The sequence below is a fragment of the Carcharhinus amblyrhynchos genome, chromosome 2 (genome assembly GCF_965287045.1).
Source record: "Carcharhinus amblyrhynchos chromosome 2, sCarAmb.v2.hapA, whole genome shotgun sequence".
Classification (NCBI taxonomy): Eukaryota; Metazoa; Chordata; class Chondrichthyes; order Carcharhiniformes; family Carcharhinidae; genus Carcharhinus; species Carcharhinus amblyrhynchos.
The window spans coordinates 78,420,916-78,435,268 of NC_137325.1; the positions used below are offsets into that span (position 1 = coordinate 78,420,916).

Sequence of the window (14,353 nt, forward strand, 5' to 3'; positions counted from 1 at the left end):
TATGCTAGTCTTTATACGAAGGGGTATAGAGCACAAGAGCTGGTGTCTAATGCTGCAGTTGTATAGAACATTGTTAGAGCGCATTTACATAAGAACATAAGAAATAGGAGCAGGAGTAGGCCATCTAGCCCTTCGAGCCTGCCCCGCCATTCAATAAGATCATGGCTGATCTGTCGTGGCTCAGTTCCACTTTCCCACCCTCTCCCCATAACCCTTAATCCCCTCTCTTATCAAGAACCCATCAACCCGCTTCTTAAAAATATTTAGCGAGGCAGCCTCCACCACTTCAACGGGCAGAGAATTCCAGAGATTCACCACCCTTTGAGTGAAGAAGTTCCTCCTCAACTCCGTTCTAAACCGCCTCCCCTTTATCTTGAGGCTGTGCCCCCTAGTCCTACTGTCTTTTTTGAGCGGAAAGAGTCTCTCCACCTCTATCCTATCCATCCCATTCATCATCTTATATGTCTCAATGAGATCTCCCCTCATTCTTCTAAACTCTAACGAGTACAAGCCTAGTTTATTCAGCCTCTCCTCATAGCTCAATCCCCTCAACTCCGGTATCAGCCTAGTAAACCTCCTCTGCACTCCCTCCAGGGCCAAAATATCCTTGCGCAGATGCGGCGCCCAAAACTGCACACAGTACTTTTTGAGTACTGCGTCCAGTTCTGGTCACCTTACTACTGGAAGAACGTGGAGACCCTGGAGAGTGCGCAGAGGAGGTTTACCAGGATGCTGCCTGGTATGGAAGGACTGGGTTATGAGGAAAGATTGGGTAAATTGGGGCTGTTTTCCTTAGAAAGACAGAGATTGAGGGGTGATCTAATAGAGGTATATAAGATAATGAAGGGTATACATATCACGAGGGGCCACGGGCTTACAGTGAGGGGGGCGAGGTATAATTTGGATGCTAGACGGAGGTTTTTCACACAGAGGCTTGTGGGGGTATGGAATGCACTGCCAAGTAAGGTGGTGGAGGCAGGCACACTGGACTTGTTTAAGGTTTACTTAGATAGACACATGAGCGAAATAGGGATGGAGGGTTATAGGATCAGAGCCTTGGGATGTTCCTGGAAATCAAGTGTTACGTGTTGATTTTTTTTTTACTCCACAGGTGCGTCGGTCCACCTTGTCGTCTAAACAAGGGGCATACATGCGGTGGGTCGTGCATGGGCTGCTCTTGGGTGTTTTGAGAGTAGCCTAGTACTTCGCGTCGTTTGTATACGTTTAAACTGGACCAGCAGATGGGCACCACAACAGCTCAGTGACTATCACTGTTTGCTGTGCAGATACATGGATTTGGGCCAGTATCTGCGGGAGTTTGCGCATTCTCCCTGTGGTTGCGTGGGTTTCCTCCGGGTGCTCTGGTTTCCTCCCACACCCCAAAGATGTGCTCTTAGGCTGACTGGTGTAACAAATTGTCCCTAAATTATTCTCCCCTCAATCTAGTTTCCAATCTGGGTGCCATAAGCATAGACATGGGTCAAGGGTGGAGGAAGAAAAGCACAATGTTAAAATGGTGGCACGGGCTTGTTGGGCCAAAGGGCCTGTTTCCCTTGCTGTGTTGTTCTTTGACCACACTTGGAATACACTGTGCCATTTTGGTCACCCCATTATAAAAAGGATATTATTAAATTAGAAAGAGTGCAGAAAAGATTTACTAAAATACTACCGGGACTTGATGGATTGAGTTATAAGGAGAGGCTGAATAGACTGGGACTTTTTTCTCTGGAGTGTAGGAGGCTGAGGGGTGACCTTATAGAGGTCTATAAAATAATGAGCGGCATAGACAAGGTAGATAGTCAATATCTTTCCCCAAAGGGAGGGGAGTCTAAAACTAGAGGGCATAAGTTTAAGATGAGAGGGGAGAGATACAGAAGTGTCCAGAAAGGCAATTTTTTCACATGGAGGGTGTTGAGTATTTGGAGCAAATTGCCAGAGGCAGTAGTAGTAGAGGTGGATACAGTTTCATCTTTTAAAAAGCATTTAGACAATGACATGGGTACATTGGGTATAGAGGAATGTGGGCCAAATGCAGGCAATTGGGATTAGCTCAGGGTTTTTTTTAAAAAAAAGGCATGGTCAAGTTGGGCCGAAGGGCCTGTTTCCATGCTGTAAACCTCTATGATTCTAGGGTGAATATAGTATTGACCCAGACCTGCCCCCACCCCACTACCCCCCCCACAGGATATTCCCCTCTCCCTCCCCCAACCACCCTCCCAAGTCTCCACACCTGCCCCCACTTGACTACTCTCTCAAGACGACTATCCCTGCACCCCCCCCAACACCACCCAACTAACTCCCCCAATTGTCCCTGATATCTTGACTATCTCCACAGCCCCCCAAAATGCCATATCTGACCACCTGACCCACCATAAGAACTAGGAGCAAGAGTAGGCTATCTAGCCCCTTGAGCCTGCTCTGCCATTCAATAAAGATCACGGCTGGTCTTTTCATGCACTCAACTCCACTTACCCGCCCGCGTACCATAACCCTTAATTCCTTTACTGTTCAAAAATGTATCAATCCTTGCCTTAAAACATTCAGTGAGGTAGCCTCAACTGTTTCGCTGGGAGGGAATTCCACAGGTTCACAACCCTTTGGGTGAAGAAGTTCCTCCTCAACTCAGTCCTAAATCTGCTCCTCCTTATTTTGAGGTCATGCCCCCTAGTTCTAATTTCACCTGCTAGTGGAAACAATCTCCCTGGTTCTAATCTTATCTATTCCCTTCATAATTTTATATGTTTCTATAAGATCTCCCTTCATTCTTCTGAATTCCAATCAGTATAGCCCCAGTCTACTCAGTCTCTCCTCATAAGCTAACTCTCTCAATCTCTGCTGTACCCCCTTCTAGTGCCAGTATATCCTTTCTCAAGTAAGCCATGACCACCTGACACTCCCCAACCTATCCTACCCTAGCCAACTGACTACCCATATTATCCCCTCTTCTCTCTTGCACTCCCCACCCCCACCCACCCTCCATAAAAGCTAGCACCATAAAAAGGTGGCATGGCTTCCTTTCCTCCAACTCTGGTGTCCTGGGCTGAAGGCCTCAGGAATCCACTGTACTGTTCTTACTTGACCTGAGGCCAGCAGGTGAGGTGAGAAAGGTGCATAACATTCAAATGTAAGCAAAAGAGTGGAGCTGAAATCAGACTGTGATTGTCTATCCTCAGAGGTTTTGGCCCATTGTTTCACTTTTTCTAATTGGATAAAGGGTTTGATGAACTAACAGAAACTAGTATTAATAAAAAGATAGCAATGAAAAAGTTAAATGGATTGAAGGTTGATAATTTTGGATCAGATGGGCTTCATCCCAGAATGTTGATGGAGATGGCTAGAGAGACAGTGTAATTCATTGGTGATTTACTTTCAAAATTCTTCAGATTCTAGAAAGGTTTCTGTGGACTGGAAAATATCAAACGTAACCCCATTGTTTTAAAGGGGAGAAAGAGGAAGTATGGAGAAGTACAAACTTGTCAGTTTGACATCAGTGGTATAAAGGACGTGAAAACTGGAGATATTTAAAACACAATGGAAAACTTGGACGGAGTCAACATGTATTTATTAAAGGACAAACTTAATTTCTGAACATGTTGCTTAGAACATCAGTGATCGGCCCACAGCTTTGACAATCTACATCAATGATTTGGACACGAGAACCAAATGCATTATTTCCAAGTTTGCTAATGAGACCAAACTGGGAATGAATGCAAGTTGTGAGGAGGATGAAAGGAGAGTTTAGAAGCATTTGAATGGGCTTAGTGAATGGCTAGTACATGGCTGATTGAACATAACGTGAATAAATGTGAAGATATTTGGTAAAAATACAGAATATTGCTTAAATGGGACAGATTGGTCAACGTTGGTGTCCAGAGGGATTTGGATGGTCTTGTGCATTAGATACTAGCTCACAGGTGCAGCAAGCAATTAGAAAAGCTAATGGTATATTGGCCTTCATCACAAGGGGATTTGAGTATATGTGTAAAGATGTCTTGCTGCAGTTATATAGAGCCTTGGTGAGACCTTACCTGGTGAATTATATATAGTTTTGGTCCCCTAATCTAACAAAGGATATACCTGCCAGAGAAGATGTGAAATGGAGGTTCCCAAGGAATAATTCTTGGGATGGCTGGATTTTCTTCTGAAGAGACCATGTTCAGTATTTCCTAAAGTTTTGAAGAATGAGTGATGGAATGTTGGCCTTTATAGCGAGGGGGATAGAATATAAAAGCAGGGAGGTCTTGCTGCAACTGTACAGGATACTAGTGAGGCCGCAGCTGGAGTACTGTGTGCAGTTTTGGTCGCCGCACTTGAGGAAGGATATATTGGCCTTGGAGGGAGTGCACAGGAGGTTCACTAGGCTGATACTAGAGATGAGGGGGTTGGCCTGTGAAGAGACACTAATTAGACTGGGTCTGTACTCGTTGGAGTTTAGAAGGATGAGGGGGGATCTTATAGAGACATATAAGATAACGAAGGGGATGGATAGGGTAGAAGTAGAGAGATTCTTCCTGCTTAGAAAGGATAGCAGAACTAGAGGGCACAGCCTCAAGATAAGGGGGGGAGCAGTTTAGATCGGAGTTGAGGAGGAACTTCTTCACTCAAAGGGTGGTGAATCTCTGGAATTCTCTGCCCGTTGAAGTGGTGGAGGCTACCTCACTAAATATATTTAAGTCATGGGTAGATAGGTTTTTGATAGACAAGGGAATTAAGGGTTATGGGGAGAAAGTGGGAAAGTGGAACTGATCCACTTCAGATCAGCCATGATCTTATTGAATGGCAGGGCAGGCTCGAAGGGCTAGATGGCCTATTCCTGCTCCTATTTCTTATGTTCTTATGAGTGATGACCTCATGGAAACTTACAAAATTCTAACAAGTCATGGCAAGATGAACGTAGGTAAAATGTTTCTCCTGGCTGCTGAGTCTAAAGCCTGGGTACACAATCTCAGGATAAGGAATGGGTCATTTATGACTGAGATGAGGAGCAATTTCTTCACTCACAGAGTGGTGAATCTTTGAAATTCTCTAACCCAGAGGGCTGTGAAAGTTCAATCATTGAACATGTTCAAGACAGAAATCAATAATTACTAATGACATCATGGAATATGGAGGTGGTGCAGCAAAGAGGCATTCAGATAGATCAGCATTTCCTAAAAGATCCAGCAGTTTTAAATTTGAAAAAAGCATACTTCTAGCTTGTCCAATCAAAAGTAGTTTTATCATTTTGTTGGCTACTGAGAGGTACACAAGTCAGTTTATCAGCAGCCAATGCAGTAAGAAGCTGGCTTTTGGTTGGATGAGTTGAAAATAGCAAAAAATCAGAGCAAGAGTGAAGGCGACAGAAGGCAGAGTGAAGTAGGCCACAACCACAAGTCAGGGGCTGATTGAGGCCAGGAGAACGGAGACCGAGTGAACAGAGGTCAGCAGTCCAAGTCAAAGAGACCACAGCGAAGGGCTGGGCACAGAGAGAGAGTGGAAGGGTCGGAGAGAGAGAAGTGAGAAGGCAGCTGGGAGAGGGTAAGAGAGGTGGAGAGACTGGGTGGCAGAGAGTGAGTGGGCAAGTAGGAGAGAGGGGGAAAGGTGGGAGGGCAAGAATGAGACAGGGTAGTTGACAGAAAGAAAGGTGACAGGATGGGTGGGAGAGAGTTTCGCGTGTGGGTGGGAAAGAGGAGGAGATGGAAGCATGGGTGGGAGAGATGGGAGTGAGGGGAGAGAGGGAGAGGCAGAAGCAGAAGCAGAAGCAGAATCAGTTCTCCCTTTTAAAAATCACAAAACCTATTTTATGCATGTTGTTGTGCCTCAGTATGATAGCTGGCTTAGCTTAATAGAATCATAGAAATCCTACAGTGCAGGAAGAGGCCATTTGGCCCATTGAGTCCGCACCAACCACAATCTCACACAGGCCCCACCCCCATTTCCCTACACACTTACCTGCTAATCCCTCTAACCTACGCATCTCAGGATACTAAGGGGCAATTTTTAACATGGCCGATCAACCTAACCCACACATCTTTGGACTGTGGGAGGAAACTAGAGCACCTGGAGGAAATCCACACAGACACGACGAGAATGTGCAAGCTCCACACAGACAGGGAATTGAATCCAGGTCCTTGGAGTTGTGAAGCAGCAGTACTAACCACTGTGATACTGTGCCGCCCTATCAAGGCTGTTGAGAATGGTTTTCTGCAACAATATGTCCTAGAATCAATGAAGGAGCATGTCATATTAGATTTAGTAGTAAGCCTTTTTTTAAAATTCATTCATGGGACACGGGCATCACTGGCTGGCCAGCATTTATTGCCCATCTCCAGTCGCCCCCCCCCCCTGTGCAGACGGTGGTGAGCTGCCCTCTTGAATCGCTGCAGTCCATGTTCTGCAGGTTGACCCACAATGCCGTTAGGAGGGAATTCCAGGATCCCAACCCAGCGACTGTAAAGGAACGGTGACATACCTCCAAGTCAGGATGGCAGGTGGTGGTGCCCCCATTTATCCGCTGCCCTTGTCTCCCCAGATGCAAATGGTCGTGGGCCTGGAAGACGCTGCTAAATAGTACTTTTTGTTTTTGTTCACGTTTGAATCTAACATCAGGACTTGAGTAAGTGATCCAGACTAACATTCCATTATAATACTAGGACAATGCCTTTTGTTGTTTGATGCTGGCAACCTTTGATCGAGTCATTCAAATTAGGACCTGTGTGCTAGTTCAGGTGGATTTTGAAGAATAGAGTACAAGAAAAAAAATTCAGAGTTACCTCATTCTAAGTCAATGTTCCTCCTTCAACAAGTGCCAACAAAAACAGATTACTGTTTGCCACATGCTGCTTGCCTGCTGTGTTTTGCCCACAGAACAGCAGTCACTGCACTTAGAAAGTTTTCTTTTAAGCCCACCCATCACATTTCGTCAAAGATGTGAGGAAGTTGAAGTATACAAGTGCAAGATATAACATAAACAACTGCTAACATACAAAAAAAAGCACAATAAATATTGTGCTCAAGACAACTTTTAGGAACACCTTTTAAAATGAAATAATACTACTTACGTGCCAAAATCAACATAAAAAATCTTCTGCAAAACCTCGTAAGTGAATAAAGTAACACCAAACTGGGGTGAGGAACGCAACATACGGGCTATGAGGGGGAAACAAACAGAAATAGTTATTGAAGACAGAACAAACTCCTCCACAAGAATACAAGTTAAAATGCATTTGTGTACCTGCAACTCCTTTCCAGAAAGCACCTGGGCCCTCCTGTTGCAAGATCTTCCAAAAGCAATCCACCAATCCACTATATTTAGTTTGCCCTTCACGTGCAGCCACCTGTAATCTTGTTTTAATAACATCAGCAGGTGTCACCAGAGAAGCTGCAGGCATCCCTAATATGGAAAACAACAAATATTTAAAAATGAAAAAAAAGCACAAATCAAGTACATTTGGTTTGGAATGTCCAAGAATATGGAGAAGTTCCAGAATTATCACAAAGAACACAGCTCAAACTGGAGGAGCCCATGCTTATTTTTCTTTTGGGGCAGAATTCAAGAGATTTCTGCACTTTCTCATTTCCTTCTCTATGAACAATATACTTTGTATACTGTGCAAGAAACAATATTTTTCACTGTATGCTAATACATGCAACAATAATAAATCAAACCAAATATACGTTAAATAAGGTGCCACATAAAAGGGGTTTTAGGGGGATACTATTAGGATGGATAGGGGATTGATTACCAGGTAGCAGCGAATCAAGATGAATAGATCATTTTAAGGTCAGAAATCCTTGGAGTGCAGTGGCACAGGGACCAACGCTGGGGCTTAAACTGCTCAAACTATATTAATGACTTGGGTGAAGGGACTAAGTGCAATATAGCCAAATTTGCTAACGAGACAAAGATTGGTAGGAAAGCAAGTGGTGGAGGGGGCTACAAAGTGAATATATAGAGATACAAATGGATTACAGGAGTAGACAAAAATTTGCCAAATGGAGCATAATGTGAGAAAATTGAGAGGTTGCTTGGCAGGAAGAATAGAAAAGCAAAATATTTGAAAGAAGAGATGTTGCAGTAGAGGGAACCATGCATCCTTGTACATGAATCACAAAACATTAGCATGCATGCACAGCAAGTAATTTAAAAGGCAAAAGGAACATTGGCCTTTATCAGAAGAGGACAGGAGCATAGAAGTAGCCAAAGGTTGCTATAACTCTACAGCACATTGGTGAGACCACATCTAGAGTGCCATGTACAGATTTGGTTTCCTTACTTAAGGATGTACTTGCATTATACACAGTTTTTGAACATTCACTAGGGAAATTCCAAGAATGAAGGGATTGTCTTTAAGGTTCAACAGGTCAGGCCTGTAGTCAATGGAGTTTGGAAGAATGAGAGATGATCTTAATGAAATGTATAAGATTCTGTCTGAGTGGGATTTCCAGGTAAATGCTGAGTAGACGTTTCCATTCATAGGGTAATCCACAACTAGGGGGGCACAGTTTCAAAATAAGGGGTCTTCCACTTAGGGTGGAGATGAGCAGGAATTTCTTCTCCCTTGGCAATGGTTTGTGTTTGGAGTTCTTTTACATCCTGAACAGTGGAGTCTGGGTCACTGAGGTGAGCTATAGTCAGATTTTGATTGACAAGGCAATCAAGGGTTATAGGGCAGACAGAAAAGTGGAGTTAAGGCCATAATCAGATCAGACAACATCTTATTGAATGATGGAGCAAGATCAATGAGCCAAATAGTCTACTCCTGTTCCTATTTCTTATGATCTTATTCTCATGAATAGTCTTTTTGTACAAACATCTGCACAGTAATCAGTACTCTGCAGAAAAATGCACCAACTTCTCCTTGAGAAATGGTTTTGCTAATGCCACCAATGTTTGAATGCTGTCAGCAAATCTAAATTGTGCGCGCTATTTTGGGTATGGCTCAGATAGGCCTGCAACTCCGTTTCACCTTTGCTGACTTATACAAACCTTCTCCTACATCAAGGAAAGTGCTTTTCCCTAATTATACATGCCTGATATTTGTACATGCACAGCTATTTCAAAATCATGTTAATGACATCAGAGGGACTATGCACATGCAGCAAACAAATCCATATACATTGTTGAATTACTTCCAATGGATTCACTATTGGATTTCTAAGCACATCTGAGATTAATCCAAGTGAGAAAAGAAAATAGGAGAATAATCATGCTGTTGCATATGTTATCATGACTTAACATAAAATAGCATAAAAAGTCAATTTAAAATAAACAAGTGCAGAAAATTACTATCTGAGATAGGCATTTGTATGTGATATATAATCCACATCAGTCTTGCAACTTATTCTATATCAAACCACAAAGCTAAAGAAATGGGACACTTCTTAACAGATGTGGAGAACCAGTGTCACATTCTTTGCAAATGTTCACTTTTTAACCTATTAAGGTGGCCTAAATTTCAATATTTGGTTTCAGTATATTATGGAATTACACATTTGATTTGATTTATTGCCACATGTATTGGTATACAGCAAAAAGTATTGTTTCTTACGCACTATACAGCCAAAACATACCACTCATAGGAAAAGGAAAGAAGAGGGTATAGAATGTAGTGTTACTGCCATAGCTAGGCTATAGAGAAAGATCAATTTAATATATGGTAGGTCCATTCAAAAGTCTGCTGACAGCAGGGAAGAAGCTGAAGTCATAAGAACATAAGAACATAAGAAATAGGAGCAGGAGTAGGCCATCTAGCCCTTCGAGCCTGCCCCGCCATTCAATAAGATCATGGCTGATCTGTTGTGGCTCAGTTCCACTTTCCCGCCCTCTCCCCATAACCCTTAATCCCCTCTCTTATCAAGAACCCATCAACCCGCTTCTTAAAAATATTTAGCGAGGCAGCCTCCACCACTTCAACGGGCAGAGAATTCCAGAGATTCACCACCCTTTGAGTGAAGAAGTTCCTCCTCAACTCCGTTCTAAACCGCCTCCCCTTTATCTTGAGGCTGTGCCCCCTAGTCCTACTGTCTTTTTTGAGCGGGAAGAGTCTCTCCACCTCTATCCTATCCATCCCATTCATCATCTTATACGTCTCAATGAGATCTCCCCTCATTCTTCTAAACTCTAACGAGTACAAGCCTAGTTTATTCAGCCTCTCCTCATAGCTCAATCCCCTCAACTCCGGTATCAGCCTAGTAAACCTCCTCTGCACTCCCTCCAGGGCCAAAATATCCTTGCGCAGGTGCGGCGCCCAAAACTGCACACAGTACTCCAGCTGCGGCCTCACCAATGCCCTATACAGCTGCAGCAAGACCTCCCTACTTTTATATTCAATCCCCCTTGCTATGAAGGCCAGCATCCCATTCGCCTTCCTGACCACCTGCTGCACCTGCAAGCTGGGTTTTTGCAACTCATGCACAAGGACCCCGAGGTCCCTCTGCACCGTCGCCTGCTGCAGTTTTTCGCCACATAAGTAATAGTCCTTCCTACCATTCTTCCTACCAAAGTGGACCACCTCACACTTGCCAACATTAAATTCCATTTGCCATTTCCTGGCCCATTCGCCCAGCCTATCTAGATCCTTCTGCAGACTCTCCACACCCTCCGCACAATTTGCCTTTCCCCCAATCTTGAAGTCACATACCAACTTGAGTCAGTTTTCCTGAAAAAGATGGAAGACAGCATGTCCAGGGTGCACGGGCACTTTGGCTAGCTGGCTGCTTTTCTGAGGCACCGGAAAGCGTAACAGAATCAATGGATGGGAGGCTGATTTGCGCGAGGGGAGTCCGGGCAACCCTTTTGTAGTTCATTGCAGTCATGGTCAGAGCAGGAGCCATACCAAGCTGTGAAAGATCCAGAATTGACGCTCTCTATGGTGCATCTGTAAACGTTGGTGAGTGTCATTGCGGACCTGCCGAATTTCTTTAGCCTCCTGAGAAACTAGAGGCATTGATGGGCTTTCTTAATTATAGCGTCGGCATGGAGGGACCAGAACAGGTTGCTGGTGACCTGACAATTAGGAAACACACATAGGCCGGAATTTTCTGCTCCTGTTTGCATCAGGGGATAAAATATTGCGAAAAGGCCACATTTCAAGTCCACGTAAATTTAGGACACAATCATCCCCTCTCCCCACCAGTGACAGGCTATGTTTCCCACTGTTCAAGGTCAGGAACCTCACTGCAATACATCATCATATTACTGGGTCCATACACCAGAATCATAACCCCCATGTTGAATAATACATCCAGAGCAGCATGATGTCATAAGAAGAGCTAGGAGCAGGAGTAGGCCATCAGGACCCTCGAGCCTACTCCGCCATTCGACAAGATCATGGCTGATATTTTCGTGGACTCAGCACCACTTATCCGCCTGCTCACCTTAATCTTTAATTCCTTTACTGTTCAAAAATCTATCTTTGCCTTAAAAGCATTCAATGAGGTAATTTCAACTGCTTCACTGGGCAGGGAATTCCACAGATTCACAATCCTTTGGATGAAGAAATTCCTTCTCAGCTCAGTCCTAAATCTGCTCCTCCTTATTTTGAGGCCATGCCCCCTCGTTCACATGTCACAAAGGCAAGCAGAACTCCAAACTGAATTGGAGGTGAACACAGCACTCGCTGAGTGGCTCCACATCTTCGGAGGGAGGAGGAGAAAGTAGATGAATTTGGGTTATCTTACATCCCTTAGAAGATTAAGAGGTGACTTGATTGAAACTTCTGAGATCCCAAGGGATCTTGACAGGGTGGATGAGGAGAGGATGTTTCCTTTTGTCAGAGAACTGAATGGAGGGGGGAGGAGGAGGGGTCACTGTTTAAAAATAAGGCATGGCTTCGTTAAGATGGAAACGAGGAGAAAGTTTTCTGAGTTATGCATCCCAAACTTTCTCAAAAAGCAATTGGAGCATTTTTGGAACATTTTTAAGACAGAGCTAGACAGATTAACAAGGGGGTAAAAGGTTATCGGGGTAGGTAAGCAAGAACGTACAGTTGAAATTACAATCAGATCAGCCAAGGGGGAACAGGCTCAAGGGGCTGAGTGGTCTACTTCTCGTATGTTCATATGTAAGATAAGCCAGTTTCTTGACCTGCTGCAGTTTGTGTTGCAATGATACTCATACAGTGCTGTTAGGAATGGAGTTCTATGAATTTGACCTGAGGACAATGAAGTAATCAAGATAAATTTTCAAGTCAGGTTGGTGCGACTTGGAGGAGAACTTGGAAACAGCATTGTTCCCATTCACCCATAAGAGTTGTTTTCCTAAGTAATAGAAAATATGGGTTTAGGAGGGGTTACTGCAGAAATCTTGGTAAGTTGCAGTACTGCAGAAACAATACTCACTGCAGCTATGGTATGCCAATGGCACAGTCACAGAATCATACAGCGCAGAAAAGTCTCTCTGGCCCATCAAGTCTGTACCAACAATAACTACCACTAAAGTTGCACATTATTTTAGATGCAGACCTGATGGGCCGAAGCACATTTTCAGTGCTGTGTAACTCTTCCACTGGCACTCCATAGCTGTATTGATGTAGTATTGCAACTTACGAAAGTTTCTGCAGTAACCCCCTCCGAAAGGAGCAAATATTTAAGTTGGTGAATGGAGTGTCAATCAAGTGAGCTGCTTTATCGTGGATGGTATTAAACATCCAGGACCTGCATTCATCTATGAAGTGGAAATTATTTGCATTACTTGCAAATGGACAGTCAAACAATGAATCACTCATCACTGAATACACAGCTTCTTGCCACCATAGATTAAGTTTCAGTTTTTTCAAACTAAGATGACCTTTAAACATCTTCAGCATTTTGAAAAAAATATTTTAAAACAGTAGGTAGTCATGGCACCAACACTTCTGTTGAGCAGGCACAAACCAGGTAGAGGCAAAAAGCAGGTGCTCACCAGCTAAAGCTCCCGACAACAGCAGGTTTCCAGGGTGAGTCTGTCCATTCTCATTTGTAAAGAAGTTTTTTAAGTGAGAATAACAAGGGAAGTAGATAGCAGAGAATGGAATATCACGCAAAAAACAGGCCCTTGCACCCTGTGTGAGAAAGAAAACACAACAGTAATCAATATATGTCAGAAAGAACATTCGATGTTGGATGCCAAAGAAATCTGCAGGAAGTTTTAAATAAATGTGAGTTAGCATGAGTTAACAAAAATTACAAGTTATGAGTTAGCAGTTTGCATGAAAGATTTTTGACCTGAAACACTGGGGGCGATTCTCCAACCTCAAAGCGCCTTTAGTAGATCGTACTAATCTCAAAGAATAGCATGCAAGCCTAAAAGTTGATTTTGCACCCGATGCCATACAGTCTGCGATTCTCCAGGCTTCTTTCTAATGGGGCAAACTGGTTTGTGCCCATTTGAATCCAAGTGCACAGCCTTCATGGAACAGCATGTCATCTTCCAACTGGGCACTTTACAGCCTTCCGGATTAACCATCGAGTTCAACATCTTCAGAACATGAACACTCTCCTCCACCTTCACCCTATTTTCGTTTTATTTTGTTTCATCTCATCATCCATTTTATCATCCTTCTTTCTCATTTCCATTTTTCCACTTCTCCACCCCAGCTCTCCTTCATGCAGCTCTCACCCAGCAGCCCCCCGCACCCCCCCCCCGCCTTTCAGGGCAATTGCCATAATCCCCAGACAGTCCCTTAATCATTTGCACCTCTGTTCTGCCATTCACACATTCTGACCACTTAATGGACACTTATAGCACTTTCCCAGCCTTCTGTATCCTCATTTACATTCCCTTTGTCCCAATCCATCACTCCTCTCCACCCTCGTAGTAGAAATCTCTGCTGATTCTCTTTGATGTCAGCTCTGACATAGATTTGAAATATTGGCTCTGTTCTCTCCCCACAGTTGCTGTCAGACCTGTTGAGATTTTCCACCATTCTCTGTTTTTGTTTCAGAATCCAATATCCGCAGTGTTTTGCTTTTGTTTTATTTCTCCTGACACTGTTTGCAAAATCAGCCCTTGGACTTGGGGTGAAAACTTCAAAATCAATCTGGGGCAAGTAGCAGGATCCACCTGCATGAGGTAAAATCCTGGTCAGTGGCTGCCAAAGGATCGGTTGCCAGACATAGCACTATTGAATCACAAACACCTTGAACCATGCTCTGGAGAAATCTACTGTGAATTAACTCCCTCCGCCAAAAACTATAAATCCTTTAATTTTAGATTGTATCTGACCAAGTGAATAGATTAAGAACAAAAACAATCTTAGATTATAGAATGAGTCAGATAAACAACGTAAGAAGTCTCACAATACCAGGTTAAAGTCCAATAGGTTTATTTGGTAGGAAAAGCCAATAGCTTTTGGAGTGCTGCTCCTTTGTCAGGTAAGTGGAAGTTCTGTTC

The 14,353-nt window shown here is 43.6% G+C and overlaps 1 protein-coding gene across 1 annotated transcript in view; it reads right to left on the reverse strand.

Annotated features, from left to right (window-relative positions):
• Positions 1-7,036: 7,036 nt before the first annotated feature.
• The window catches only part of slc25a13 (solute carrier family 25 member 13), a 195,486-nt gene continuing 188,169 nt past the window's right edge, over positions 7,037-14,353 (reverse strand). Inside the window, exons 15-17 of the mRNA XM_080214583.1 lie at positions 12,884-13,022; positions 7,214-7,372; positions 7,037-7,128 (exon numbers count right to left, since the gene is read on the reverse strand). Of these exons, the coding sequence (XP_080070709.1) occupies positions 7,037-7,128; positions 7,214-7,372; positions 12,884-13,022 (390 nt within the window). The remainder of the gene's footprint in view (positions 7,129-7,213; positions 7,373-12,883; positions 13,023-14,353) is intronic.